General features: G+C 42.4%; 1 protein-coding gene across 1 annotated transcript in view; it reads left to right on the plus strand.

The window, feature by feature from the left end:
* KLF9 (KLF transcription factor 9) overlaps positions 1 to 25,723 on the plus strand; it is a 30,329-nt gene extending 4,606 nt beyond the window's left edge. The window contains exon 2 of the mRNA XM_002742869.6: positions 22,322 to 25,723. Within this exon, the coding sequence (XP_002742915.1) occupies positions 22,322 to 22,551 (230 nt within the window). The 3' untranslated portion in view covers positions 22,552 to 25,723. The remainder of the gene's footprint in view (positions 1 to 22,321) is intronic.
* The last annotated feature ends 1,040 nt before the right edge of the window (positions 25,724 to 26,763 follow it).

Raw genomic sequence — 26,763 nt, forward strand, 5'->3', positions numbered from 1 at the left:
CAAAATCAGGACGCACTGGATAAACTTATTAAGTAGTATATTAATTTAAATTTTCAAATAGTCTGTTCAATTTGTTTCTCTTCAGCCTCCAGACCAGATCTTTTCAGGTGATATACCTCTAAAGTTTAAGCAGTGGATCCATTGTTAAGAAAATAAGATGCAACAAATACACTATTTTTCCTGTTTCCAGACTTTTGGGACACTTTATGATGTATTTATTTGTACTGTTTCAGATTAATTTTAGAACATGGAATATTTTACATGAAATATATCAAGCATGTTATTTGAAAATGTAATTAACATGAAGTTCTCCTGACTTTGCAGATATGCTTCACAAAGAGTGCGAGCAGATTTTGGGGGGCGGGTGGTAAAGGCAGTGTTACCCTTTGGAGAAGGAAATAGCTACATTCTGATTCCAGTTTGGAAGTCATCAGAATGGGCTGATGTTGAACCATGCTGGGTTAATATCCAGATGGTAGAAACCTGAGGGCTTGTTTCTATGCCAGGTGCCATCTTATTCTCTTTTTGGAGGGGCTTAAGTCAGCTCTCACCAAGTGGTGACAATGGGTTGAGTTTAATAGCACTGGTTATAGGATTCTGAAAATCAGAAAACCCCAAATTCCAACCATCACACCCCAGTTCTATGAAAAAAGATTTTTAAGGTTTGATATATAAATATATAACTTTAAAATAGTGAAAAATGAGGCTCACATAAAAAACCAGGAGAGACAGGAGCTACATAAGCCCTGAGTGGCGGCTTCTGCTTCTCCTTAGCCTCTCTGAACACATCCTTGGGATGCTTGGCATACCTGGTGGGAGGGATCTGGACAGCCTCTGTAGTAGAAGTTGTCCTCCAATATGGGAAATAGATTTTTCTGGCCCCTCTAGGAATGTCCATCACTGGCCAACTATAACTTAGGTGGGAACTTTGCTTAAAGGCATGAGGTTGTCCTGAGCCTCTTGCCCTCTTCTCCCTTAATTACTGCAAAAGGCTTTGGAATCAACTGCTCAGTTAAGGAGAGTCTGATGTCATCAGAGGTATGTGGAAAACTCACCTTCATTGCCCTGGAGGTGGGGCTTTAGGGACAAAACAAGGCCTTGCCCTAGACTAAGGGGCCATAGCTCACTGGGCTGCCCAACTAAGTAGGCCCTGCCCAGCCCTTACCACCTTCTTTCTCTTCTCTTCATGAGTGGAATGGAAGCCCTGTACCTGGATCCTTGGGTATACATTCTCTCTACCCCATTCCTCTTTGGAAAGGGCTCCCCAAAGTGATTTGGAATGGCATTTCATAGCCCGACTTGCTTCATCCAATATAGATTTACAGCTAGGCCTGAGTGGAGCTTGTGCAGATAACTGTTTCTCTATCTTTTTTCCATAATTGTCCCCTCCATTACTGATTCTCCCTCCTTGGCCTCCAGAGTAGCTGGGATTATGGGTGTGTGCCACCCAGCTAATTTTTTGCATTTTTAGTAGAGACAGGGTTTCACCATATTGGCCAGGCTAGTCTTGAATTCCTGACTTCAAGTGATCTGCTCACCTTGGCCTCCCAAAGTGCTGGGATTACAAGCATGAGCCACTGTGCCTGGCCTCTCCCATTACATTTTAATTCCACAGATACATCTGTTTATGAACTGTGCCCACTTCCGAAGGCGACAAACTGGTGTAATAAGTAAGACTTTTTTCACCTGCCACACAACCAATTTTTGCCCCCTTGGAGATGATACTGCCCCAGCCCATTCAGCAAAAGGAGTGATATAAAGTACCCTGTTAGGAAAGAATAACAGTTTATGCAAAAGGCTGCTTGCACATGGCTTCTAGCTACAGAGGATGGGTTTCTAAGGCTGCAAGAGTTTCCTGTAAAGTTTGCTTCTGGGTTTTAGGCCAGAGGCTAAAACTCCTTTGAATCATGTGAAATATGCACAGACAGTTCTCCAGCCAGAGCTCTCTGCAGAAATCTGACTCTGGGGATGGAGTCTGTTAGGACCCTACAGCTCTTATTACTAGTCCCAAGGTAGGAGCCAGCAGTTGCTGTTCTTCCCACATTTCCTGCTTGTCCTGTGTCACCTTCCATCTATCTGCCCTAGCAAAGACAAAGTGGGGGGTAGAGGGGCCTCTTGAGAAGCTTCTGCTGGCAGGATTACTGTTTCACAATAGAAAACACAAGTGGAGTCAAATTACAGAGTACGCATATTGTTTCTCTTAATTTTCCTCTCACATCTTCTGTGGGTGGTGAGAAGAGAGAGGGGAGGGGTATAAGTGGGTTCCTGGGTAAGAGAGGGAGGTATCAGAGTAAATACAGTGCCACTTGGATGGTGACACCCCATTACCTTGAGACACAAAGATGTAAGCTGAGAGAAATGTATTCTTGGATTCAGGGAAATGAATTCTTGGATTCTGAACATGAGGGTCAGATTTACATTCCTGTCTCATTGTTGACGCTTATCCCAAGGACTAGTCATTCTGCAACATCTGTGGGAAATTCCCAGATTGAACTTCCCCTGGAGAAACATCATATGACACATTGGGAAAATGGCTGACAGTGGTTTTCCTTACTAAGTTCATTGTAAGGAAAGTGGGCGGATGATTTCCCATCTTTACTCTTTCAGAAGCCCCTAAAACAATCTGACATGCTCTAGGTGGAGCCTGCTTTCCATCCCATCAGTTTGATTTCTGAATGCCTTACGATCATTAGCATTCTTGATTTAAAAAAAAAAATGCTTGGTTGCATTTGTTAGTCTCGACTTCCAAATCTTCTGTATTTTTTTTTTCTCTCTGTCTTTCCCCTTGGCTGTTCTCAGGCTTGGAGAAAAAGCTTGTAGCATGCCATTCCTTCCTCCACTGCTAGAATCCTCCCCCACATCCGACCCTCCCACCTTTTCCTAATGTTTCTCCTGCAAGCCCAGCGCCCACTGAAGAGTGTAAATTAGTGCCTAGTAATTGGTACAAAGGCACTTTCTGTTTCTATGCAACACACGCAAAAAGGAGGGGCAAAAGGAAGAAGAAGAAAAAACCCCACAGATGGTTAAAAAGGGAAAGAAGTGAGATCCTCTTTCGGTGGTCTTTGAGCAATCCTGGCTCTCTCTGTCCGCCCCACTTTTTGTTGGAAGTTAGTCACAGGCCTGGGCCTAACTCAGAGCACTTGGTGGCAGCAGTTGTTAGTATTAAAAGAATAGCACTTGGAGGTTGGAAGTGACCTTGAGAGGTCATCACATCCATCATTTTGTCTTTAAGAAAGCACAGCCCCACCCTCTCTCAGAGAGATGGGGATTGTTCTCTTGAAATGTTTTGGGGGGACTTGGAGGGCTTTCAGGCACACCACCAGGGTTCCAAAGCCACCTTTCTGCCTTGACTAACATGTGAGTGGTCATATTGTGTGTAATCTCCCAGAGCCTCAGCGGTACATGAGAGTACTAGGTGGTTGGAAGCATTAGCTTCAAGCTTTGTTCTGTGTGTGCCTAGGAATTTTCGCTTTATTTTGAATTATTTGCAGTTTTTCATTTGAATTCTTGCCGCCCCTCAACCTCACCCCCCAGCTGCTTCCCTGTGCTCTCCTGGGACTTCAGTCTATAGTTAACATTTTTGTTTTTCACCTTGGTTTAAAAGGGTGCTTCATGGAATTAACCAAGTGAAAGGGCAGAGGTGGAGTCAACTGGGGTGGCCTATGCTGGTTTTATGGGAGCAGCACTCTCTGAAACAGCCCAAGGCAGTGCTGCTGAGAGGTTTCCTACCACTGCTTACCTGGAATCCTCCTGAAACTTTAATACATTTTTCATGCATTAAGGTCAAAAGTAAACATTTGTTTTATCCCAGTCTCAAGCAGTGCCCTAAGCAGATAATAGGGCTAACATTATTTTTTTTAATTTATTTTTTATTTTTTGAGACGGAGTTTCGCTCTTGTTACCCAGGCTGGAGTGCAATTGCGCGATCTCGGCTCACCGCAACCTCCGCCTCCTGGGTTCAGGCAATTCTCCTGTCTCAGCCTCCTGAGCAGCTGAAATTACAGGCACGTGCCACCATGCCCAGCTAATTTTTTGTATCTTTAGTAGAGACGGGGTTTCACCATGTTGACCAGGATGGTCTCGATCTCTTGACCTCGTGATCCACCCGCCTCGGCCTCCCAAAGTGCTGGGATTACAGGCATGAGCCACCGCGCCTGGCCACAGAACTAACATTATTATTCATAAGAATGTGATCCCCACTGAGGGTGTGAGATGCATCCATTTTTTTTTTTTTTAAACACATGGGACCTTGCAAGGCATTCATTGCCATGTGTGTCCAAAGACTTTTTGATGGTGTGCCCAAAGTCTTCTCTGTTAATCTCAGTTTACAGTGTGGCATAATTGACTTTGGAATCCTAAGATGAGAATTGAAGAATCTAGATCTGAAATCTAAAGGTTCTCGAGCTGGGAGAACCAGTTTGCTCACGATCTAAGCCCAGAGCTGCTGCTGCTGGGGCTTTGAATTTGTTTATTTTTTAATGAAACTGAGAATGATAATTTGAACAGGAGAAAGGAATCTAGAAGAATCTGAACAGGAGAAGGAGCAATCCTTAACTGGCGAGATTGAGTCTTTTTAAAAAGTGAGGACATTTATTTAAATAGATTCAAATAAGAGATGGATGCTTAAGCCATACAGAATTAATGATAAGGATTTGAAATGCAGTCAGTGGTGTTATGTATTCAATGAAGTTTGACCGTTTTTCCAAGCTGAGCCTCCATGCTTGTGGAAGGGAGTATCTCCCAAAGTGCCTGACTTGAACCAAAGTGGGAACCAGTGGAATAGGCAATGGACGAAAACACAAAAGTCTCTCTTGAGAGTTTTGGACATTTTAGACCTGGGAACAAAGTTACAGATCATCTTGGCCCAAAGAAATAGAGGGAGAAGAAAAGGTTTCACCATCTCTCTCTTGCAGAGAGTTATCTTTGATAAGACAGGCAGTTAGAAAGAAAGAGTAAGGCCTGACACATTCCGTATTGAACAGTCAAGACTGAGGAACTGGAATGTGAGAGGCCTTTGCCTTCTGTACGGAGACAGGAGACAGAGTCGCCAGACCACAGGCTTTCGGGTCGCTCACTTAGGGGTTTTGAATCCTGCCTCCACCACTTTATTTATGACAACTCAGGCTATACTTACCTTCTGTGAGCCTCAGGTTTCTCATCTGTAAAATGGAGCTCAGTAATTTCATATTTTTGAAGTTGTTATGAGGCTTAATTCAGACAAGGTGTTTAAATCATTTAGTACACCATTATAATTAAAAATTAAGAATTTATATGTGTGTCCCGGAAGCCCTTGAGATTCCTAGAATTTTTGTTCAGAATTCCAGATTAATCCAGCACTGCCTAACTCACTTAAATTATTTATTATTATTATTATTATTATTTTAGACTGAGTCTCTGTTGCTGAGGCTGGAGTGCAGTGGCACGAAGGATCTTGGCTCACTGTAACCTCTGCACTTTCCCCCCAATTCCCCCCTGCCCCCCACTCAAGCAATCCTCCCACCTCAGCCTCCCAAGTAACTGGGACAGCAGATGCACACCACCATGCCTGGCCTATTTTTGTAGAGACTGGGTTTTACCATGTTGTCTCAATCTCCTAAGCTCAAACCATTTGCCCACCTCAGCCTCCCCAAGTGTTATTACAGGCTTGAGCCACTGCACCAGGGCATCTCATTCACTTAAATTATTTATTGAGTGACTTACATGCAAAAAGCTATGTAGAATGCTGGTAGCAGGCGCTTTGGATTTTGTGAATAATAGTGATAATATAATATCTAACACTCATATGTCAGGTTCCAACCGAAATGGTTTACATGCATTGTCACATTTAAGCCCACAGCAATCCTGTGATATAGAAAGGTGCCTTCTGTTCTTCTCATTTAATTAGAAGAATCAGACTGAGAGTTAGTTAATCTAGTTCAAGGTTATACTGGAATTTTCCTAGTCTGTCGGTTATACTGGTGGGTGGTGTTGGGCATGAATGCTTGCTGATCTGGACCCCTTGGGTTTCTGCCAGTGGGAAGAGACCCTGTGTTTTACATGGTTCTCTTGGATTTGGTCCTAGAGCCACCAGTCTTCAGCTGTCTACTCTTGTTGTTCCAACTCTGGCTCGTGGTTGGTTTTCATGAACCTCAGTTAGGAGTGTCAGCAGAAATTTTGGACTCTGACCACACCTACTCTGTATTTTCCATAGTTATCCAGAAGCTGCTTCTTTCCCATTGAAAAATGACCTGGTTGTAGGCCCAAAGCTATGTTAGTCAGGACAACAGAATCCAAAGAGAGACTAGCTTAATAAAAAAAATGAAATGTTATTGGTTCAGGTTATAAACACATCTAGGGGTAGCTCTCATTTCGGTGTCTATGGGTACAGGCGCTCAGCGTCTGCCTCGCTGTGGTCAGCTTTGCTGCCTTTTGCTTTGGCCTCATTCATGGCAACAGGCTGGGGGTTGGTGGCGGGGAGGAGATGTCTCCAAATAGTGGTGAGATGGCTGCCTGCAGTTCCCAACTCATATCCTGCCACTTAAGCAAACCCCAAGGAAAGACAGTTTTCCATTCCCAGTGATTTCAGCAAAAGTTCTGGGCTTTAAGCTCTATGACTAGTTCAGATTGAGTGCCCAATCCCTGAAATGAATCACTATGGCCTGACCCCAGGTCACATCCAACCTCTGAGTCTGGAGGTGTGGGGTCACCCTCCCTACAATTACATGTAGTCTACTCTGTGAATGGGGAAGGAGTTGTTGCCAAAAGGAAATTTAGTGTGTTATTTCTTCTCCAAAAAGGAATAAATGCCAGACAGGCAAAACACCTATTCACTCTATCATCCCATTTATTTATTTATTTTTTCTATTTTTACTTTTTTTTTTTTTTTTTTTTTGAGGCAGAGTCTTGCCCTGTTGCCCATCCTGGAGTACAGCAGCATGATCTCAGCTCACTGCAACCTCCACCTCCCAGGTTTAAGCCATTCTTGTGCCTCAACTTCCTGAATAGCTGGGATTACAGCCACACACCACCATGCCTGGCTAATTTTTGTATTTTTAGTAGAGATGGGGTTTCACCATGTTGACCAGGTTGGATCTCCTGACCTTAGGTGATCCACCCACTTTGGCCTCCCAAAGTGCTGGGATTACAGGCATGAGCTATCATTCCCAGCTATTGTCCCATTTAGAACTACCAACAGGATTTTCCAAAGAACAGAAATTTGACAAAATGAGAGACAAACAGTACGATCATATTATTTTTCCTCTTTATTACTCTTTCTTTTGATGGGAAAGAGCTCTGAACTGCCTCTGGAGTTCAACTCGAAAGATAGGCCATAAATGAATGTACAGAAGATAGATGATTTTGACACGTATTACGTACTCGCAGGCTAACACCCACAAGCCCTCCTGAGTGGATATTCTAGAAGCCGATACCAAAAGCCTCACATGGAACAAGTATAACAGCAGCAGCAGAGTGAACTTCAAAGCCATTGACTTGGTTTTAATTCCAGTCTGTCCATTTTAATGCCCAGAGAAACAAATCAAGTTTACAGAAACATTTATTACCCTATGTGCTAATAGATAAAAGCCGAGTCTAGCAAAGACGAACTGTTTATATGGCAGTTGCCACTGCGATTCAGAAGTGTATTCAGCGTGCACAGTGCCCGAGAAAAACACTGTAATAAATCATAAGAGGCAAAAAGGAGAGCTTAAAAGCAGCTTAACAAAAACACACAGAAGTGACTGAAATCCCTGTGCTACCGTCATTCCACAGTAGTTTTGTACCATTACCATTTAATGAAAATAAGCGAAATGACAACCAAACAGCTGACTTTCTCTCGTCTTGCAATCCATACTCATGGCCAGCCCCAAAATGCTTGTTCAGTGAGCATTATCTCACTAAAGCAGGGGTTCCCAGTGTGAAAAACATGGGCCGTTTTTTCTAATCTGAGGCGTTTCTTTTTTTTTTTCCTAGTTTTTATTTTTATTTATTTATTTATTTTTGAGACATATTGGAGTGCAGTGGTGTAATCTCGGCTCACTGTCACCTCTGCCTCCCAGGTTCACATGATTGTCTTGCCTCAGCCTCCCAAGAAGCTGGGCTTACAGGTGCCCACCACCACATCCAGCTAATTTTTGTATTTTTAGTAGAGACAGGTTTTTACCATGTTGGCCAGGCTGGTCTTGAACTTCTGACCTCAAGTGATCCACCTACCTCAGCCTTCCAAAGTACTGGGATTATAGGCGTGAGCCACTGCACCCAGCTAATTTTTGTATTTTCAGTAGAAACAGGGTCTCACCATGTTGGCCAGGCTGGCTTTCTTGAGACAGGGCCTTGCTCTGTTGCCCGGGCTGGAGTACAGTGGCACAATCATAGCTCATTGCATCCTCAAGCTTCTTGGCTCAAGCAGTCTCTCACCTAGGTCTCCTAAATACCTGGGACCACAGGCACTCACCACTATACCCAGCTAATTTAAAAAAATATTTTTTTTTCTTGTAGAGATGGGATCTCTCTACATTGCTCAGGCTGGTCTCGAACTCCTGGCCTCAAGTTATCCTCCTGCCCTAGTCTCCAAAACTGTTGGGATCACAGGCATGAGTCGCCATACACAGCCTAACCTGAGACGTTTCTTCTCAAAGACCTGCTTGCTCCTAAATTTCAAACCATTCTGTAGGAATGCACGCCCAAAGAGGGGACTATATTCCTTCTCTGAGATCTCAGGGGGAGGGCTGACTGGGGGCTGCTTTGTGAAGGTTGTTAGACAGCTCTGACCTGCTGCTCTTTGTGGTCTTTGGTGACAAGCACCATGCCATGTGACTTAGTGGCTCACTCCATTCCAGGAGTAGAAAGGTTAAATATTTGGAAAGATGCTGGTGGCCTATGTGGCATATATGAGTAGGATTTATGGTCATTGCAGCCATATTGTGCTATGAACCATGTGCAGAGGTTGAGCCCAGAGGGAAAAAGCTGGATGGAAACACTTGGTGGATGGTGTTACTTTTCACCATGAGTCCTTATGAATGCCACAGCCTAGCAGGTAGAGTAGGTGTTGACTAATCAGGCATTGGAGGTCTCTCCATTTCTGCTGCTTGGGGACAGTCTTTTTCTTGGCAGTTCAGGGTCTCAGTTATTTTCGTATTAAATTGTATTCTCTTTTGGCTAAATGTTTGCAAAATCAGGGTTCTCTCTGTTATTTGGGGTCCCTTGCCTTTGGTTTCCCTGGAAGTGATCTGTTGTTTGGTGGGCATGGGGCTCATCTCTTGTTTCAGCCTCATGGGAGAGCCATCCATGTTACATGCTATCCTTTGACCTTATGGTGATGTCCACTGGGATGACTGTCATGCACCTGCCTGTGTCCCCATCCTCACAGGCTGATATCAATGGCTGTAGGTGTTAGATCTTTGCATCATGACCTAGTCCCTTTGTGGATTTCTCCAACAGCACCGTTTTGGGCTCAGGAACACAGTTCTTTTTCCTACCCTGCACTTATAAGAGTGCATGCACTGGGACCCGCCTCACCTGCAGCTCCCCAACTCCTCAGGTGTCATGGTGTTTGCAGGGCTTCCGAGAGGGCCTTATTTGTTTAAGGCACTTCCTGTAGGCATGACTTGAAGGCTGTCTCTACAAGGACAATGAGGATCTGGAGACCTCTGTGTCTCTAATACAGTCCTACCAGCTCTTTCGCTTTTCCTGCCCCTCATGTCTTGGTGGGAAGCTCTGGCAAATCTAGAGTTTTTTAAGCTCAAGGACTTGGGTTTTTCTAAGAGCTACTTTGAAAATTAAAGCTCAGTGGCAACTTATTTATCCTAAACTGTGTCTGACCTCCCAAGGCAATGCATATGAAAGAGGGGCCTGGAAGGCAGAGAATTAGAAAAAAGGTGCTGTGAAAGGTCAGTCTCTGTGCTTTTACTTTGCTTCTGGGCTCTTCTTTCACCTCTAATCTCATTTTGTGCTTAAAACTGAAGGAGTAATTTGAAAACTGGTTTTAATCTGGTCACACACTATCATGCAGGGGGTGTCCTTGCGCAAGTCATCTGCCCTTTGAGTTGGCTTCATCTAAACATGACAGGTTTGAATTCCATGGTGATGAAAATCGCCAAAAATACAAAGATTCAAGGAATCTCTTCTTAGGATAGCTTTGCCACTAGGTATTTATATCTTGTTCAGTATTTAGTGCCTAGGTAGATATTTATTTATTTATTTTTTGAGATAGAGTTTTGCTCTTGTTACCCAGGCTGGAGTGCAATAGCGCGATCTTGGCTCACCGCAACCTCCGCCTCCTGGGTTCAAGCAATTCTCCTGCCTCAGCCTCCCAAGTAGCTGGGACTACAGGCATGCGCCACCATGTCCAGCTAATTTTTGTATTTTTTTTTTTAGTAGAGATGGGGTTTCACCATGTTGACCAGAATGGTCTCAATCTCTTGACCTCGTGATCCATCCACCTCGGCCTCCCAAAGTGCTGGGATTATAGGCGTGAGCCACCACACCCAGCCCGGTAGATATTTATTTATTATCTAGCTTTCCCACAAATAGCTGGACAGAGGCAGCATAGTCTGGGATGGCAGGAATTACCTAGTCTGGGCCAGGGCCTGGTCTTTGAAGGGCTGTGTGGTTGGGGGGAGGTTGCATCATCTCTCCGGGCCTTTGGAGGATCACTACAATCTCATCCACCTCTAAATTCTGCAACTGACTTATATGGTCTTTTATCACACTACACCAAGAGGCAGGTCTTCATTGTGTTAAAAATGTATGTTTAGGGTCCACATTTTGCCTCTGCACTATTTTCAGTTTTCAGGTAGGGCCATATAACTGAGACTTCAAGACAGCTCTTGGCCAGGTGCAGTGACTCATGCCTGTAATCTCAGCACTTTGGGAGGCCAAGGCAGGAGGATCACTTGAGCCAGGAGTTTGAGACCAGCCTGGACTACATAGTAAGACCCCTGTCCATACAAAAAATAAACAAAATTAGCTGGGTGTGGTGGCACACACCTGTAGTCCAGCTACTTGGGAGGCTGAGGTGGGAGGATCAATTGAGCCTAGGACGTTGAGGCTACAGTGAGCTGAGATCATGTCACTGGGTGACAGAGTGAGACCTTGCCTCAGAGAAAAATAACTGTATAGCTTTTGCTGAGTCAAGAATCTAAAAAGTCAAGAATCTGTTTTTGGCCAGCCATGGTGGGCTCACGCCTATAATCTCCGTACTTTGGGAGGCCAAGGCAGATGGATCACCTGAGGTCAGGAGTTCTAGACCAGCCTGGCCAACATGGTGAAACCCCGTCTCTACTAAAAATACAAAAATTAGCTGGGCATGGTGGTGGGCACCTCCCAGCTACTCAGGGGACTAAGGCACAGGAATTGCTTGAACCCAGGAGGCGGAGGTTGCAGTGAGCTGAGATCCTGCTATTGCACTCCAGTCTGGGTGACAGAGCAAGATTCTGTCTCAAAAAAAAAAAAAAATTGCTGTCTTTTGTTTGAGGTCTGCTGGGACCTTGTGTGCTATCTCACAGATAGCCGAGGTTGGGAACATGCACGTGATGTTTGGATAGGCTTGCTTCTTAGACTCCAGCATGCTTAAATGAGGAAGTGCTGCATACAGATGTCACAGACACACACCCACTTCCCATATTTCAGAACCTAAAGCATTGGGCAAGTTCCTTTCTACAGATAAACAGAGATTCGGAAGTAAAATCTCACACTTACGCTCTACGCTGTCTCTGTTGTATCAACAAATAAAATATAAACAGAAGCCAAATCACAAGAAGGATTCAGTGAGAGGTCAGAAGCAAATGGTAATAATATGATGGGATGGCATTCAGGCAGGCTTATTCTTTCAAAGCCTATCAAATATTTTTATTCATGCAAAGCAATGTTTCTGATAAACAGGAGACTTTTGAATGAATGATTTTTTAGTTCAATGTTTATTGAATGAATGATTTTCACGTTCAATGTTTATTAAAATGATGTATGCAGGAAAATGTGGACTTCTCTGTACCCAGGAATGGCCTGCATACTTATTCTTTAGTTGTATTGGTTCTGCATGTGAGGGTAATGGAGAATGGGGAAAAAAGCAACTGTTCATGTTTTGTAACTGCATGTCAACATTGCATTTTGATGGGGAAGAAGCCAGATGGTGATGGACAATGGGGTACTTGAGGCCTAGGCAAGGCAGGTCTGTATGGATGCATGCCCCACCATTTGTGTATTCCCACCTCTGAAGGAAGGTTCCTGTCCATTCTTATAAGGGGGCCATGTCCCTTTCACATATGGAAAAAGTAGGAAAGGTAGAAATAGAAAAGGAGTGAGAAAACAGATGAAGTATGTTCAGGAAGTTTCTGTCTTTCTCCTTTTTTGAGTCAGTCTTACCCTGTTGCCCAGGCTGGAGTGCAATGGCGCGCAATCTCAGTTCACTGCAACCGGGTTCAAGCAATTCTCCTGCCTCAGCCTGTCAAGTAACTGGGATTATAGGCATGTGCTACTATGCCAGGCTAATTTTTGTATTTTTTTTTTCTTAATTTTTGAATTTTTAGTAAAGACTAGGTTTTGCCATGTTGGCCAGGATGGTCTTGACCTCCTGACCTCAAGTGATCCACCCACCTGGCCTCCCAAAGTGCTGGATTACTAGTGTGAGCCATCGCACCAGGCCAGGAAGTTTCTGACTTTCTGACAATTAGTTTGAGAAGACAAAAAGACTCTTCTACTCTCTTTGGTCGTGGATCAATTACTGGAGTGTCCCAGTGATTTCTCAATAGCAAGTAAATCACCCCCTGTCCTCCACTTCCATGCCGATGGATTATATTCTTTTAAACATTTTTAAGAGATGAGGTCTCACTATGTTGCCCATGCTGGTCTTGAACTCTGGGCCTCAAGCAGCCCTCCCTTCTCAGCCTTCCAAAGTGCTGGAATTACAGGAATAAACCACTATGTCTGGCCTGGAATATATTCTTGATCAAGCCATTTGTGAAATGGTTTGAACTCAGATGTTAATCACTGTTTTCAGTGAGACCTTTAAAAAGTACTAAAATAACTTTTTCTGACTTTTTCTCATAAGTGAAATTTATACTCACTTAAAAAAATCAGAAAACATAGGGAAAAGTTACAAAAGGAAGAAGTTATTTTTTCTAATTGTTTTTTAATTTTTAAATTTACAGTCACTTTCTAATTAAGAAGTTATTCTTTATCTCCTCACTGGTAGATAGTAATTGTTCAAATTGTGTATATATTCTTTTTACTTTTTAAAATGTTTTTATTTTAAATTGTAGTAGAGATGGGGGGGGGGTCTTACTGCTTTGCCCAGGGTGGTCTTGAACTCCTGACCTTAACCTCCCAAAGTGTTAGGATTACAGGTGGGAACCATCTCACCCAGCCCATATTTCATATATATTCTTCCAGGATTTTTTCTCTAGATATATATTCACACACTTATTTGACTATTTGGCAGTATATCGCTAACATCTTTCCATTTCATTATGTAACAGTCTGGTACCTTCTTCACAGGTACATATTAGTCCCTTGTAAGGACGTACTGTATGTATTAAACCAGTTCTTTATTGTTCAGCATTTAAGTTGTTACCAACTTTTAGCTCTCATAAGCAATCCCTTTTCATGTCCATATCTAATTATGATCAGATTAATTACCAGAAATAATCTGTAAGAGAATATTGCCAGATGGCCCTTGGACTAATTATAAATCTCACCAGTGTGGTAGAAGGCCTGTTTCCTTATGCCTCCACCAATGGTAGGTATGAACAGACTTTTTAACGTTTTTCACTGGCCTCACAGATATCTTTCTGGTTTCTTAACTGGCATGTTTTGATTACTTGTGCAATCGAATACATTTTCATGTTTACTTCTTGGTCATTAGGTATTTTTGGTGGGTTTTTTTTTTTTTTTTTTTTTTTTGAGGCAGGGTCCGGCTCTGTCACCCAGACTGGAGTGCAGTAACATGATCTCAGCTCACTACAATGTCTGCCTCACTGACTCAAGTGATCCTCCCACCTCAGCCTCCTGAGTAGCTGGGACTGTAGGTGTGCACCACAGAGCCTGGATAATATTTGCATTTTTAGTAGAGATGAGGTTTTCCCATTTTGCCCAGGCTGGTCTCAAACTCCTGGGCTCAAGCGATCTGCCTGCCTAGACCTCCCAAAGTGCTGAGATTACAGGCATGAGCCACCTTGCCCAGCCAGTATTTCTTATTTTATAAATTGTTTATTTGTATCCTTGCCCACTTTTATTAAGTTGGGCTATTCTTTTTGATTCACAACTCCTTTTCATGTTACAGATTTTAACCTTTTGTCATATGCTGTAATTTTTTTATTCACGTATTGTTTTGATTCTTAAATATTTCTACCTATATAATATTTTTAATATGCAGAAGTTCAACATTTTTATATATTCAGAACTATCCTTCAAGTAGGATTTTGCTTTCAGTTTCATGTTTAGAAAGTCTCTCTTCATTCCAGGATTCTAAAAATATTCACCTATATTTTATCATTATGGTTTTATTTTTTAAATTTACATTTATAGCCCATTTGGAAATCGTTTGAGTGAAAAGTATGAGGTAGGAATTAAAGATTAAATTTTTTTTCTTTTACTTGATGTCTAAGCCACTTACTGAATTAAACATTTTTTGTTTCACTGATTTGAAATACCCCATTTACCATATACAGAATCCCTATAGATTCTTAGGTTTATTTTCAGACCCCACTCTGTTCCATTGATTTGTCTTTTCCTATCTGCTGTCTCACTATCTTAATTATTACAGCTTTAATAATACATTTTAATAACCAGTATTGCAAGTGCTCACTTACTATTTGTTCTTCTACAGCATTTTCTTGACAAGTTGGGCATGTTTATTCCTCCAAATGAACTTCAGAAATAATTATGTCAAGTTCTGGAAAAAGAAATTCTTATGGTGTGTGTTAATTTCATAGATGAATTTGCACAGAATTGCCATATTCACACCATTCAGCCTTACCATCCAAGAGCCTGGCAAGCATTTCATTTATTCATTTTCTTTTACATCAAGCCTTCATGGATTTCTTCATGAAGGTCCTGAACTTGTATTGTTAGGCTTATTCTGACTGGTTATGGCTAGCATAGAAGAAAACCAGTGCTCTTTTGTATAGTTAGACCTGTGAATGCACTTTTAATTTAGATTAGATTTTTCAGTTATCTTGAATTTTTTCAAATAGAAAGTTGTGTCAACGGCAAATAATTCTTATTTTATAAACCCCCTCCTTCTCACCATTTACTTCTTATTTTATCTAATTGCACTCACTAGTATTTCCTGGAAAATGTTAAATTATATCAATGGGAGTGGGTGTCCATTCATGCTTTGGGATAGACTTTAGTAGTTAATACTACCTTTATTCTACTGTTGACCTTGCTGAGGTAAGGTTTCAGAGCTGATCTTTTATCCTGCTAAGGAATTACTCTGTTTTCCCGAAAGCTTTTATTAGGGATGGATGTTCAATTTTATCATATACTATTTTGTATACAATACAAGTGTGCATATATATATAATACTGTGTGTGTGTGAGCTGTTAAATGGGAGAATAATATCAATATGATTTTCTGATATCAAATTGTCCTTTTTAAAATTACATTTCTTTGTAGAGTTGGGGTCTGTGTTGCCCAGGTTGGTCTTGATTTCCCTGGGCTCAAGAAATCCTCCCACCTCAGCCTTCCAAAGTGCTGGGATTATAGGTATGAGCTACCACAGCCAGCACAAATTATTCTTTTATCTCTGGAGTCCTAATGCTGTTTTTGCAATCAGAAACCTCTCTCTCTTTTTTTTTTTGAGACAGGGTCTCACTCTTACCCAGGCTGGAGTGAAATGGCATAATCATAGCTCACTGCAGCCACAACATTTGAGCTCAAGCAATCTTCCTGCCTCAGCCTCCCAATTAGCTGGGACCACAGGCATGCACCACCACCCCTGGCCAATTTCTTGTATTTTTGGTAGAGATGGGGCTTCGCCATATTGCTCCGGCTGGTCTAGAACTTCAGTGCTCAAGTGATCTACCATGAGCAACTGACCATTATTTTTCTTCCAGAAGTCTTGATTTTGCACATCTGCAAGCAACTGTGATTCTTAATTGGCAATTTTAGAGTTCTATTCTGAAAGGGAGGCCTAAATCCCTTAGATCTGTTTTTTACCAGATTGGTTTACTTTTGCTAGAAGCAATGGAAGCTTTTGTTTTTGTATTTTTGAACTTCCTGCCTTGATTAAAGTTAGGCCATTTTAGGCCCATCCCTGGACTTGGGTCTGGAAGGGAAGAGAAGAAAAACCAAGTAGGAAAGAGACAACATTCAGATGGTAGGACTTCAGTGGCAGCCTGGACAGCTCTGGGAGCCGGGGGCGGTTGCTCCAGTGAGCAAGCCCAGCACTTTCCAGGTGCCCGGCCTCTGTCTTCTCTATGGAGAACTCACCTCCGTACATTTCAGGACTGCCCACAAAGAATAGGCTTCGTTTGGCATCATCAACTAATCAGCAGTCGAAGAGGCTCCCTCTCAAAAGCAGTAGCGTCCTTTTGTGCTAAACAGGCAAGCACATGGCCAGAGGGCCCCAGTCTGCTGCTCGTGCACCCTCCGTAGGCCAGGAGAATTCTGGACACCTGATCTGTCTCTGCAAAGAAAGCCTTTTACACATTTTGCGATGTGTTCAGTGGCTTTTTTGATCACATTTATTTTATACTCTGAACTGAGTCAGCGAGAGGTGCTTAGCTTGTTACTGAAAGGGGCGGGAAGTGGTATATGAATAATGAGGACGCAGAGAAACTTGTGCTGTTAACAGCTCTGCTCCAGTAAAGCAGGGTTTATTGTGTCACTGCCTCTGGGTGTGTTTTCCTGTGAAGGCCAGAAATAAAGCAGTGGTACAAGTCTGTTGGTTTTTTTTTCCTTTCCCTAGGAGGATGGTAACTCTCTCATTAATACTGAAGACAGGTTTAAAGATTCTCTAATTGATAGCTGCGTTGGTGTGTGATTTGTTCTGCATGAAGGTTGACCATTGTCCTTTATTACCTTAGCACTGAGCCTCAAAGAGAGGGCCTGACTTGGTTTCCCCTAGGCTGCCAGATGAAGGTCAAGTCACTGTCTCTCTAGGCCAGTCCTCTCCTCCTCTGCAAATCATCTCTGGCCCCATTCAGCCTTAATTCTGTTCTTGTCTACATGTGACTTCCCCATTCCCTGCTTTCTTGGATGCAAAACATTTATCATTTTCTAAATAATACCTTATTATATGACTGCCACTAACTAATATTGCCGGGATATTAGATTAAACATCATGGCATGTTAGATCCAAACTCTCCACTGTGTTAAAAAGGTGAAAGATTTTTCAAAGGGCTGCAAATTGTAGGTCCCTAAGCAGAATCCAACCTGCGTACACACCGCTGGATGGCACCATAATTTATAATGTTGAACTTGAATGCCTCTAAGTAGGGAAAGAGCACCCTTCAGTTCACCACGGAGTCCGTTATGATCCATGATTGAATGCACCTGCTCCCACCCTGCCCCAGCCTGTGTCTGGCTCCTGAAGACGTTTGAATTTACAAATTCTGGTGTTCAAGTCCTCTGTTATTTATTTGAGACAGGGTCTTACTCTGTCGCCCAACTGTAGTGCAATGGCATGATCTTGGTTCACTGTAACCTCCATCCCTCAGGTTCGAGCAGGTGTGCAACACCAAGCCTGGCTTCAAGTCTTCTGATTGAGATCAGAAATCAGCCAACTTTTTGCAAAAGGGCCCAATGGTAAATATTTTCAGCTTTGCAGGCTATTCAGTCTCTGTGGGCAACAGTTCAACACTACTGTTTTGAAAATGCTGCTGTAGATAGTACCTAAACCAATGAGCAGGGCTGTTTCCAATAAAACTATCTGTGGGCCGGGCGCGGTGTCTCACACATCTAATTCCAGCACTTTTGGAGACTGAGGCGGGTGGATCACAAGGTCAGAAGATTGAGACTGTCTTGGCTAACATCGCAAAACCCTATCTCTACTAAAATACAAAAAATTAGCCAGGCATGGTGGTGTGCACCTGTAGTCCCAGCTACTCGGGAGGCTGAGACAGGGGAATCACTTGAACCCAGGAGACTAAGTCACGCCACTGCACTCCAGTCTGGTAACAGAGCGAGACTCCATCTCAAAAAAAACAAAAAAACAAAGAAAAATAGATGTAGACATGGTAATTTTAATTTCATGTAACTTTCTCCTGTCATGAACATTCTTTTAACTTTTTTCAACCACTTGGTAAAAACCAAATATAAGAATAGTATACTCTATTCTTAGCTCATGGCAGGCCAGATTTGGCCAGTGGGCTGTGGATTGCTAGCCCCTGATTTAGATGACTGACCAAAAAGTTCTTTTGTTTTCCAACAGATGCCACATATACCAAAATGATCCTGGGCCTTTTATACTAGCAACTCACTTCCAAGCAGATCTGTTTTAAATGAACTTGAATTATACAAGTTACATGAGTCTGTCGAAGGCCGCTATCTGCTCCTGATTTTCTCCGGACCCTGTGGGTGTCCCTCTCTGCTCTCTGTGAAACACTTCAGGGATAAGGATGCCAGGTCAATGACAGCACCTGGATTAGAAGCAATGAGAACCATCACAAAATGACAGCTCCAAGGGGCAGTTGAGAGGATCACTGTCAGCTAGATGGAAAGCGAATTCAGTAGGAACAGACCCTGATTACACTTGAAATATATGTAAGTCACAAGCATAGAAATTTAGTACTCCTGTTCCGATGGCTTCATGCCAATTTTTCACGATTAATTCTATAAAGCCATCTTCATAACACGGCAAGAGTATCTTCTTCCTTTTTCATTCCTAGCCCACAGCTGAATGGTCTTCTGGTCCATCTTCCCCACGGTAGACACAGATCCATCCTCTTCACTAAATGAATCCCCTCCTGTCATGACTCACTTGAAAGAAACGAGTACACATGCCAGTGAAGAGGCTAAGCCACATTAGCACTCCTCCAAGAAAACCACTTTGGATGAGTTTTTGTCCTAACAAGCATTGAGAAAACACTAAGCTCTTCCTTTCATTGTTTTCCTCACCACCACATCAGAAAGGAGTGGAGAAAGGGCCGCAGGAAGGACCGAGCAGAGAGGGCATTTTGTCTTGTTTTGGTTTGGCTTTTTGCAATTTATCATTCTATGAGTTCTGACCCCTTTATATATATATATATATATATATATATTTTTTTTTTTTTAATTCATTTATTTATTTATTTTTTTGAGACAGAGTCTTGCTCTATTGCCAGGCTGGAGTGCAGTGGTGCGATCTCAGCTCACTGCAACCTCTACCTCCCAGGTTCAAGTGATTCTCCTGCCTCAGCCTCCTGAGTAGCTGGGACTACAGGCACACACCACTACACCCAGCTAGATTTTTGTATTTTAGTAGAGATGGGGTTTCACCATGTTGGCCAGGATGGTCTCAATCTCCTGACCTTGTGATTCACCCACCTCAGCCTCCCAAAGTGCTGGGATTACAGGGGTGAGCCACCGTGCCCAGCCTCCCTTTTTATATTTTTAATAGAACATGTTTAGAAAAACATTTCCCCCATAGCTGCTTCGTTAGGGTTAGAGGACTTCACAGCATTCTAATTCTGGAATAGCCCAGAAGCCTCCTCCAGTAACTAGTAATATCTGAGCAGATTTCAATGTGAGTGACCAGGAGGAAGAATAGACTGTGTGTATATGTGTGTGTGTATAAAGTCCGAGCATTTACCAAATGCTTGGCACCATGAGTAGGACAAACATACATGACATTATTTTTGCCTCAAGGTCTGCTGAAGTGGGTTAAAATGCTGTTTCTTTAGTAGAAGTTGCAGAAGTGTAGTTTTCAACTCCGTGTCTTTGTTGAGTTTTTCAGGGGAAGGTCTTTTTTTTCCCTTTTACAGCCCCACCACTGAGAATCAAAATGCATTAGTAACCCTAGCGCTCATCCACCTTGAGTAGGGCCCAGCATTCATTGGTTTGCTATTGCCTTTTGCTGCTGTAGCTCTTCAGCTCAGAGCTCCATAAGGATTTGCACGTAGATCTGCACATAGAGAATCAGCTGCTACAGATTCGTTTTACCCACATTGGGTTTCCTCGAAAAATACATTGTATAGGGCATTGTTACGACTATTGCTCTGCTTAGAGAACAGCAGAGAGCCTTCATCATGTATAGATTATCACAAAGGTGACAGAGTTGGCTTTGTTTGGTTTTGTTTTATCATACTTCTGCATCTCATCAGCACAGGTTAACAGAAGCTGGGGAAAATAGAATGAATAATTTTGGAAGACTCAAAATGCACCGTGCTGGACAGCTCCCAGCCTCTGCAATTTCTCCATGGATTCCAGGAAGGCCGGGACAGGAGTGAGAAAATATTCACTCCTCACACCTAGCCAAGGAGCGTCTGGAGAGTTCTGTGGAAACCAGGAGTCTGTGTGTCCTCTGTCTATGCAGCAGCTGTTGTCGGCTGTGCTTGGAAAGGTGTGAAGAGGAGGGAGGCAGGCTCTTGGGAACCAGGCGATGGCAGTCACTTATAAGGGGAGCAAGTGAGGTTCTTACCATCAATAGCTCATCTGTTTGTCTGCCTGTGTGTGTCCTCCCCAAATGCAGACATGGGCCCTCCCCTGCTTTTGCCTTGTGGGGTGGGAGCAGCAGGAGGTTCTGGATGCTCGCCTGATCACATCTGGCAGGCAGCGCTTAGCTGCATTATCAGTGGGACAGACATTAGCGTGAATCCAAGGAAAGCAATCAGAAAGGGAGGGATATAGAAACTGTCAAGTCCCTAGGACCGCCAGGAGTCAGGACAGCCAAGTGGCCAAAAGCACAGGCCTTGGGGTCAAGCAGAAAGGGCCAATTCATGACTCTGCTTTCCAGTTGTGTGACCCTGAGCACAGAGTCTAACCCTCCAAGCCTCGGTTTTCTCATCTGTGAAATGGGGCAACCTTGTGGGGTGCTTGTGAGAATTTAGTGAGAAGGCACAGGAAATCCTTAGCTCTATGCTTAGAACAATGTTAGTTCATCTTTTACGAGGAATATGGAAGAAACTGGAATGGTTTGGTCTGGAGAAGAGATTAGAGAAAAACATATCTGTCTGCAGATATTTAAAGGGTTATTATGTGGCAGAGGGAACAAACTCACTTCTTTAAGACAATGTGACTTAAGGTATGGCCTTTGCAGGATGGCAGATTTTTTTTTTTTTTTTTTTTTTTTTCTGTTGAGATGGAGTCTCACTCTGCTGTCCAGGCTGGAGTGTAGTGGTGCGATCTCAGCTCACTGCAATCTCCACCTCCCAGGTTCAAGCGATTCTCCTGCCTCAGCCTCCCAAGTAGCTGGGACTACAGGCACCTGCCTCCACACCTGGCTAATTTTTTGTATTTTTTTAGTATAGATGGGGTTTCACTGTGTTAGCCACGATGGTCTCAATCTCCTGACCTCATGATTCACCTGCCTGGGACTCCCAAAGTACTGTGATTACAGGTGTGAGCCACTGTGCCCAACCAGATTTTATATCAACAGAAGAATGTTTGTGACAGAGATGCTCAGGAACAACCAGGCTGTCTTGTCAGGTTTGGGACTCTGTCACTAGTCTTTTGGCCAACAGATGCTGAGTGGCCCCTACACTCAGGAGCTCAGGGAGAAATGCTCACTCCAGGTGGGAAGTTGGTTAGACCCAATGCCAGTTCTCTTCCATCCTGTGACACCAAAATATTTAGCAAAGGAGCTCAGCCTTTTGACTCTTGAAAGAATTTATGAAACCAGCAATTGTGTGGAATAAAACCAGAAAAACGTAATTTCCAAGGGCCCTATTGGGTACCAAATGGCAAGCTCATTTGCTTTGAGATGTTAGCAACTCTCATTGTATTAGATGGCGCTGCCATGACACGACCGCAGACTCGGTGTCTGGAACAACAGACCTCTTATGTCCTCACAGTTCTGGAGACTGGGAGTCCCAGGTGGGGGTGGGGTACAGATTGGTTTCATTGGAGGCCTCTCTCCTTGGCTTGTAGATGGTCGCTCTGTCGCTGTCTTCCCCACGGTCTTCCCTGATCTTCACATGACTGTGTTCTTGTCTTCTCTTATGAAGACAACAGTCGTGGATTAAGGCCTGCCCTCATGACCTTGTTTAACCTCAGTTGCCTCTTGAAAGGCCTTAACTCCAAATGCAGTCATCTTCTGGGCCGCTGGGGGTTAAGGCTTCAACATAGGGATTGTGGGGAAGGGGACACATAACAATCATCCTCAAGGGTTTTATCCTTTGAGTCGTAGGGTCAATTGACCGTGACCGGCCTTCGGAATTGTTTTCAGGTTCTTTAAACTGTATCCTGTCTGATTCCTTTTTCTTAGGTGAACGGCCCTTTCCCTGCACGTGGCCAGACTGCCTTAAAAAGTTCTCCCGCTCAGACGAGCTGACCCGCCACTACCGGACCCACACTGGGGAAAAGCAGTTCCGCTGTCCGCTGTGTGAGAAGCGCTTCATGAGGAGTGACCACCTCACAAAGCACGCCCGGCGGCACACCGAGTTCCACCCCAGCATGATCAAGCGATCGAAAAAGGCGCTGGCCAACGCTTTGTGAGGTGCCGCCCGCGGAAGCCAGGGAGGGATGGACCCCGAAAGGACAAAACTACTCCCAGGAAACAGACACATGAAAACTGAGCCCCAGAAGAGGCACACTGACGGCACAGGAAGTCACTGCTCTTTGATCAATATTCTGATTTTCCTCTCCCTGCATTGTTTTTAAAAAGCACATTGTAGCCTAAGATCAATGTCAACAACACTTGGTCCCCTTGAAGAGGCAACTCTCTAAACCCGTCTCTGACTGTTGGAGGGAAGGCAAATGCTTTTGGGTTTTTTTTTTTTTTTTTTCTCCTTTATTTTTTTTGGGGGAGGGTAGGGGTGGGTGGTGGGAGGGGGGTAAGGCCAAGACTGGGGTAGAATTTTAAAGATTCAACACTGGTGTACATATGTCTGACTGGGTGAGTTGACCTGTGGCCTCACACAGTGATTCTGGGCCCTTATGCTTGCTGTCTCTCAGAATTGTTTTCTTAACTTTTAATGTAATGACGAGTGTGCTTCAGTTTGTTTAGCAAAACCACTCTCTTGAATCATGTTAACTTTTGAGATTTAAAAAAAAAACCGCCATAGCACAGCTGTCTTTATGCAAGCAAGAGCACATCTACTCCAGCATGATCTGTCATCTAAAGACTTGAAAACAAAAAACAGTTACTTATAGTCAATGGGTAAGCAGAGTCTGAATTTATACTAATCAAGACAAACCTTTGAAAGGTTACACTAAGTACAGAACTTTAAACCTTGCTTTGTATGAGTTGTACTTTTTGAACATAAGCTGCACTTTTATTTTCTGATGCAGAGGATGAATAAGTTAAATACATGCTTTGAGGATAGACGCAGACATTCTGTTTGGCACCACGTTATAATCTGCTTATTTTTACAGTATACACATTTCCCTAAGAAATCATGGCAGAGATGTGAGGGCAGGATATACACAACAGACGCTGAAGGAGAAGGAGGGTAGTGTTTCACAAAAGAAAAAGAACCAACAGATTTTAACTCTATTAACTTTTCCAAGTTTTCCTATGCTTTTAGTTAACATCATCTTATTGTATTATAGTGCCACAGGGGAGGCACTATAGGGGAGAGGGCTTTGACTCTGTTGGGTTTTATTTGAATGTGTGCGCTAACAGTATCTAGATCTGGAAACAGCTGTTTTTTGGGGAAAAAGGTTGGTCTCCTTCCTGTGTTCCTACAAAACTCCCACTATCAGGTGCAAGAGTTATGTAGAAGGAAAGGGAGCTGAAATAGAAAAAGAAAAATCAACCCCGTAAGTAGTGAATGCCAAGGGAAAATACCACGATGATTTCAGAGGAGGCTCTGCAAAATCATCCCTTTTGGAGAACGTAGGCAAAATGGAATACTACGAATGAAATCACTTCACTGTATCTTTTACATTGATAGCCTCACCACTAATCTATCTCGTATCTAGGTGTCTATAATGGCCGAAACCACTACATCATCTGTAATATGCCATTTACCTGAAAACTTAATTGTGGCCTATACGAGGCCAGAAAAGTGAACTGAGTTTTCATAGTTAAGAAAAGACCTCAAATGAGGGGAGTCAGCAGTGATCATGGGGGAAATGTTTACATTTTTTTCTTAGGAAGTAACACTTTCTGATGATTTTATCTGATATTTAAAACAGGGAGCTATGGCACACTCTGGTTTATACTTGTGCTCTAAAATGTGTTGTGTAAACATAGGGTGCCTACCGATTTCACCTGACACATGCTCGCTTCTGATTCAGAATCAGAGTGGGCTCCTGAAATGGGCACAGGTCACGGCTGACTCCAACTTCCAATACAACAGCCATCACTAGCACGGTGTTTTTTTGTTTAACCAATGTAGTTGTATTAGTAGTTCTATAAAGAGAACTGCTTTTAACATTAGGGACTGGGAGCAGTCCATGGGATAAAAAGGAAAGTGTTTTCTCACGAGAAAACATGTCAGGAAAAATAAAGAACACTTTCTACCTCTGTTTCAGATTTTTGAAACACTTATTTTAAACCAAATTTTAATTTCTGTGTCCAAAATAAGTTTTAAGGACATCTGTTCTTCCATACGAAATAGGTTAGGCTGCCTATTTCTTACTAAGCTCATGGAATGGTTCTGCTTATGATACTCTGCACGCTGCCTTTTAGTGAGTGAGGAGTTTGGGGTTGCCTAGCAACTTGCTAACTTGTAAAAAGTCATCTTTCCCTCACAGAAAGAAACGAAAGAAAACAAAGCAAAGTCAGTGAAAGACAATCTTTACAGTTTCAGGAGTAAATCTATATGTGGCTTTTGTCAAGCACTTAGATGGATATAAATGCAGCAATTTGTTTTAAAAAAATGCACAATTTACTTCCCAAAAAAGTTGTTACTTGCCTTTTCAAGTTGTTGACAAACACACATTTGATATTCTCTTATATGTTATAGTAATGTAACGTAAAAACGCAAGACTTTTTATTCTTTGTGATTAAATCCTGTTTTAAAATGTCACAAAACAGGAACCAGCATTCTAATTAGATTTACTATATCAAGATATGGTTCAAATAGGACTACTAGAGTTCATTGAACACTAAAACTATGAAAAAGTTACTTTTTATATTAAAAAGACCATGGATTTAACTTATGAAAATCCAAATGCAGAATAGTAATTTTTGTTTACTTTTTTAACCAAACTGAATTTTTGAAAGACTATTGCAGGTGTTTAAAGAGAAAGAAAAGTTGTTTTATCTAATACTGTAAGTAGTTGTCATATTCTGGAAAATTTAATAGTTTTAGAGTTAAGATATCTCCTCTCCTTGGTTAGGGAAGAAGAAAGCCCTTCACCATTGTGGAATGATGCCCTGGCTTTAAGGTTTAGCTCCACATATGCTTCTTTTAAGAATTCTATTTGGTAGTTATAATTACAGAAACTGATTAGTTTGTCAGTTTGCAGATAGATTTAGCACAGTACTCATCACTCTGGATAGACTGAGATGTTCTTTCACAACAGATGATCTGTAACACTGTAAGATACTGATCTTTACAACTGTTTAATCAGTTTTATTTTTGTACAGTATTAGTGACCTAAGTTATTTTGCTGTCCTGTTTTTGTAAATCAAATGAAATTATAAAAGAGGATTCTGACAGTAGGTATCTTGTACATATGTATATATGTTGTCCAAATAAAAATAATAAATGATAAAGACTGAATTGTTCCAGCCATTATGTATTGTAAAAGGGGGCTATTTTACCATAATGAAAGTTACTTCTTGAACCTGTGTTCACGGGATTTTGGGATGAGTGCAAAGATCATTTTACCCTGTACCTTTCAACACATGCAAAATTTATATAGACTTGTGTGTATCTGCTATTCACAGACCTCTGAGGAAGTACATGGGATACAGGTCACTTGAAACCATGGTGTTATTCTGGAGGGGAATATTTATATTTTGGGAGATAAATCACTTTAAGAAGTTTTAGAGCTCATAACTGTGCAGGGTGTACTAGGAACTGGTCAGAGAAAGTTGTAAGCTCAGCTTGTGCTCTTGATATACAATATTAATAAGAACACACAAGTTACTGAGGTTTCATTGACTCAACTGTAGAAAAATAACATCAAGCAAAGACAAGCATCAAAGTGTGTGTGTGTGTGTGTGTGTGTGTGTGATTTACGCAGATATATACTAGCTATTAATCTTTTACTGTAAACTAGTCATGGTATTTGGTGTTTAGGTTTTTCTCATTTAATCCTTACAGCAGCTCTGTACAGTAAATTATTATTATTATAAACATATTTCTGATGAGGAATTTGAGAATTGGATAACTTGCCAGGAGGCACATCTAATAAGTGGCACAGACAGTGTTTAAATTTGGATCTGCTGAATCCAACTCTCCATCTTTCTATGCCTGCATCGCAGCAGCAAGGGATTTACTGGAGTGCACCGTTCACTTGACCCCATTTTATTGAGCACACCTGTTAGTGCCAGGCGCTGTTGTCACTCTGGATACAAAGGTGAAAAAATAGACAAGGTCCCTGTGTTCGGGGAGTTTCTGTTAGTAGAGGGAAATACGTAGCAAGCAAACAAATTATCCATGTACTCTCGGATAGGGATAAGCATAGTGACTAGAATAGAACAGGGTGGTGTGATTATGACTTGGGGGGTGGGGAAACCTATTACAGACTGAGTAGTCAGGGAAGGTCTCCCTGGGGGTCTTCATATTTAAGCTGAGACCTAGATGACTA

This window comes from Callithrix jacchus, chromosome 1 (assembly GCF_049354715.1).
Source record: "Callithrix jacchus isolate 240 chromosome 1, calJac240_pri, whole genome shotgun sequence".
NCBI classification, from domain to species: Eukaryota; Metazoa; Chordata; class Mammalia; order Primates; family Cebidae; genus Callithrix; species Callithrix jacchus.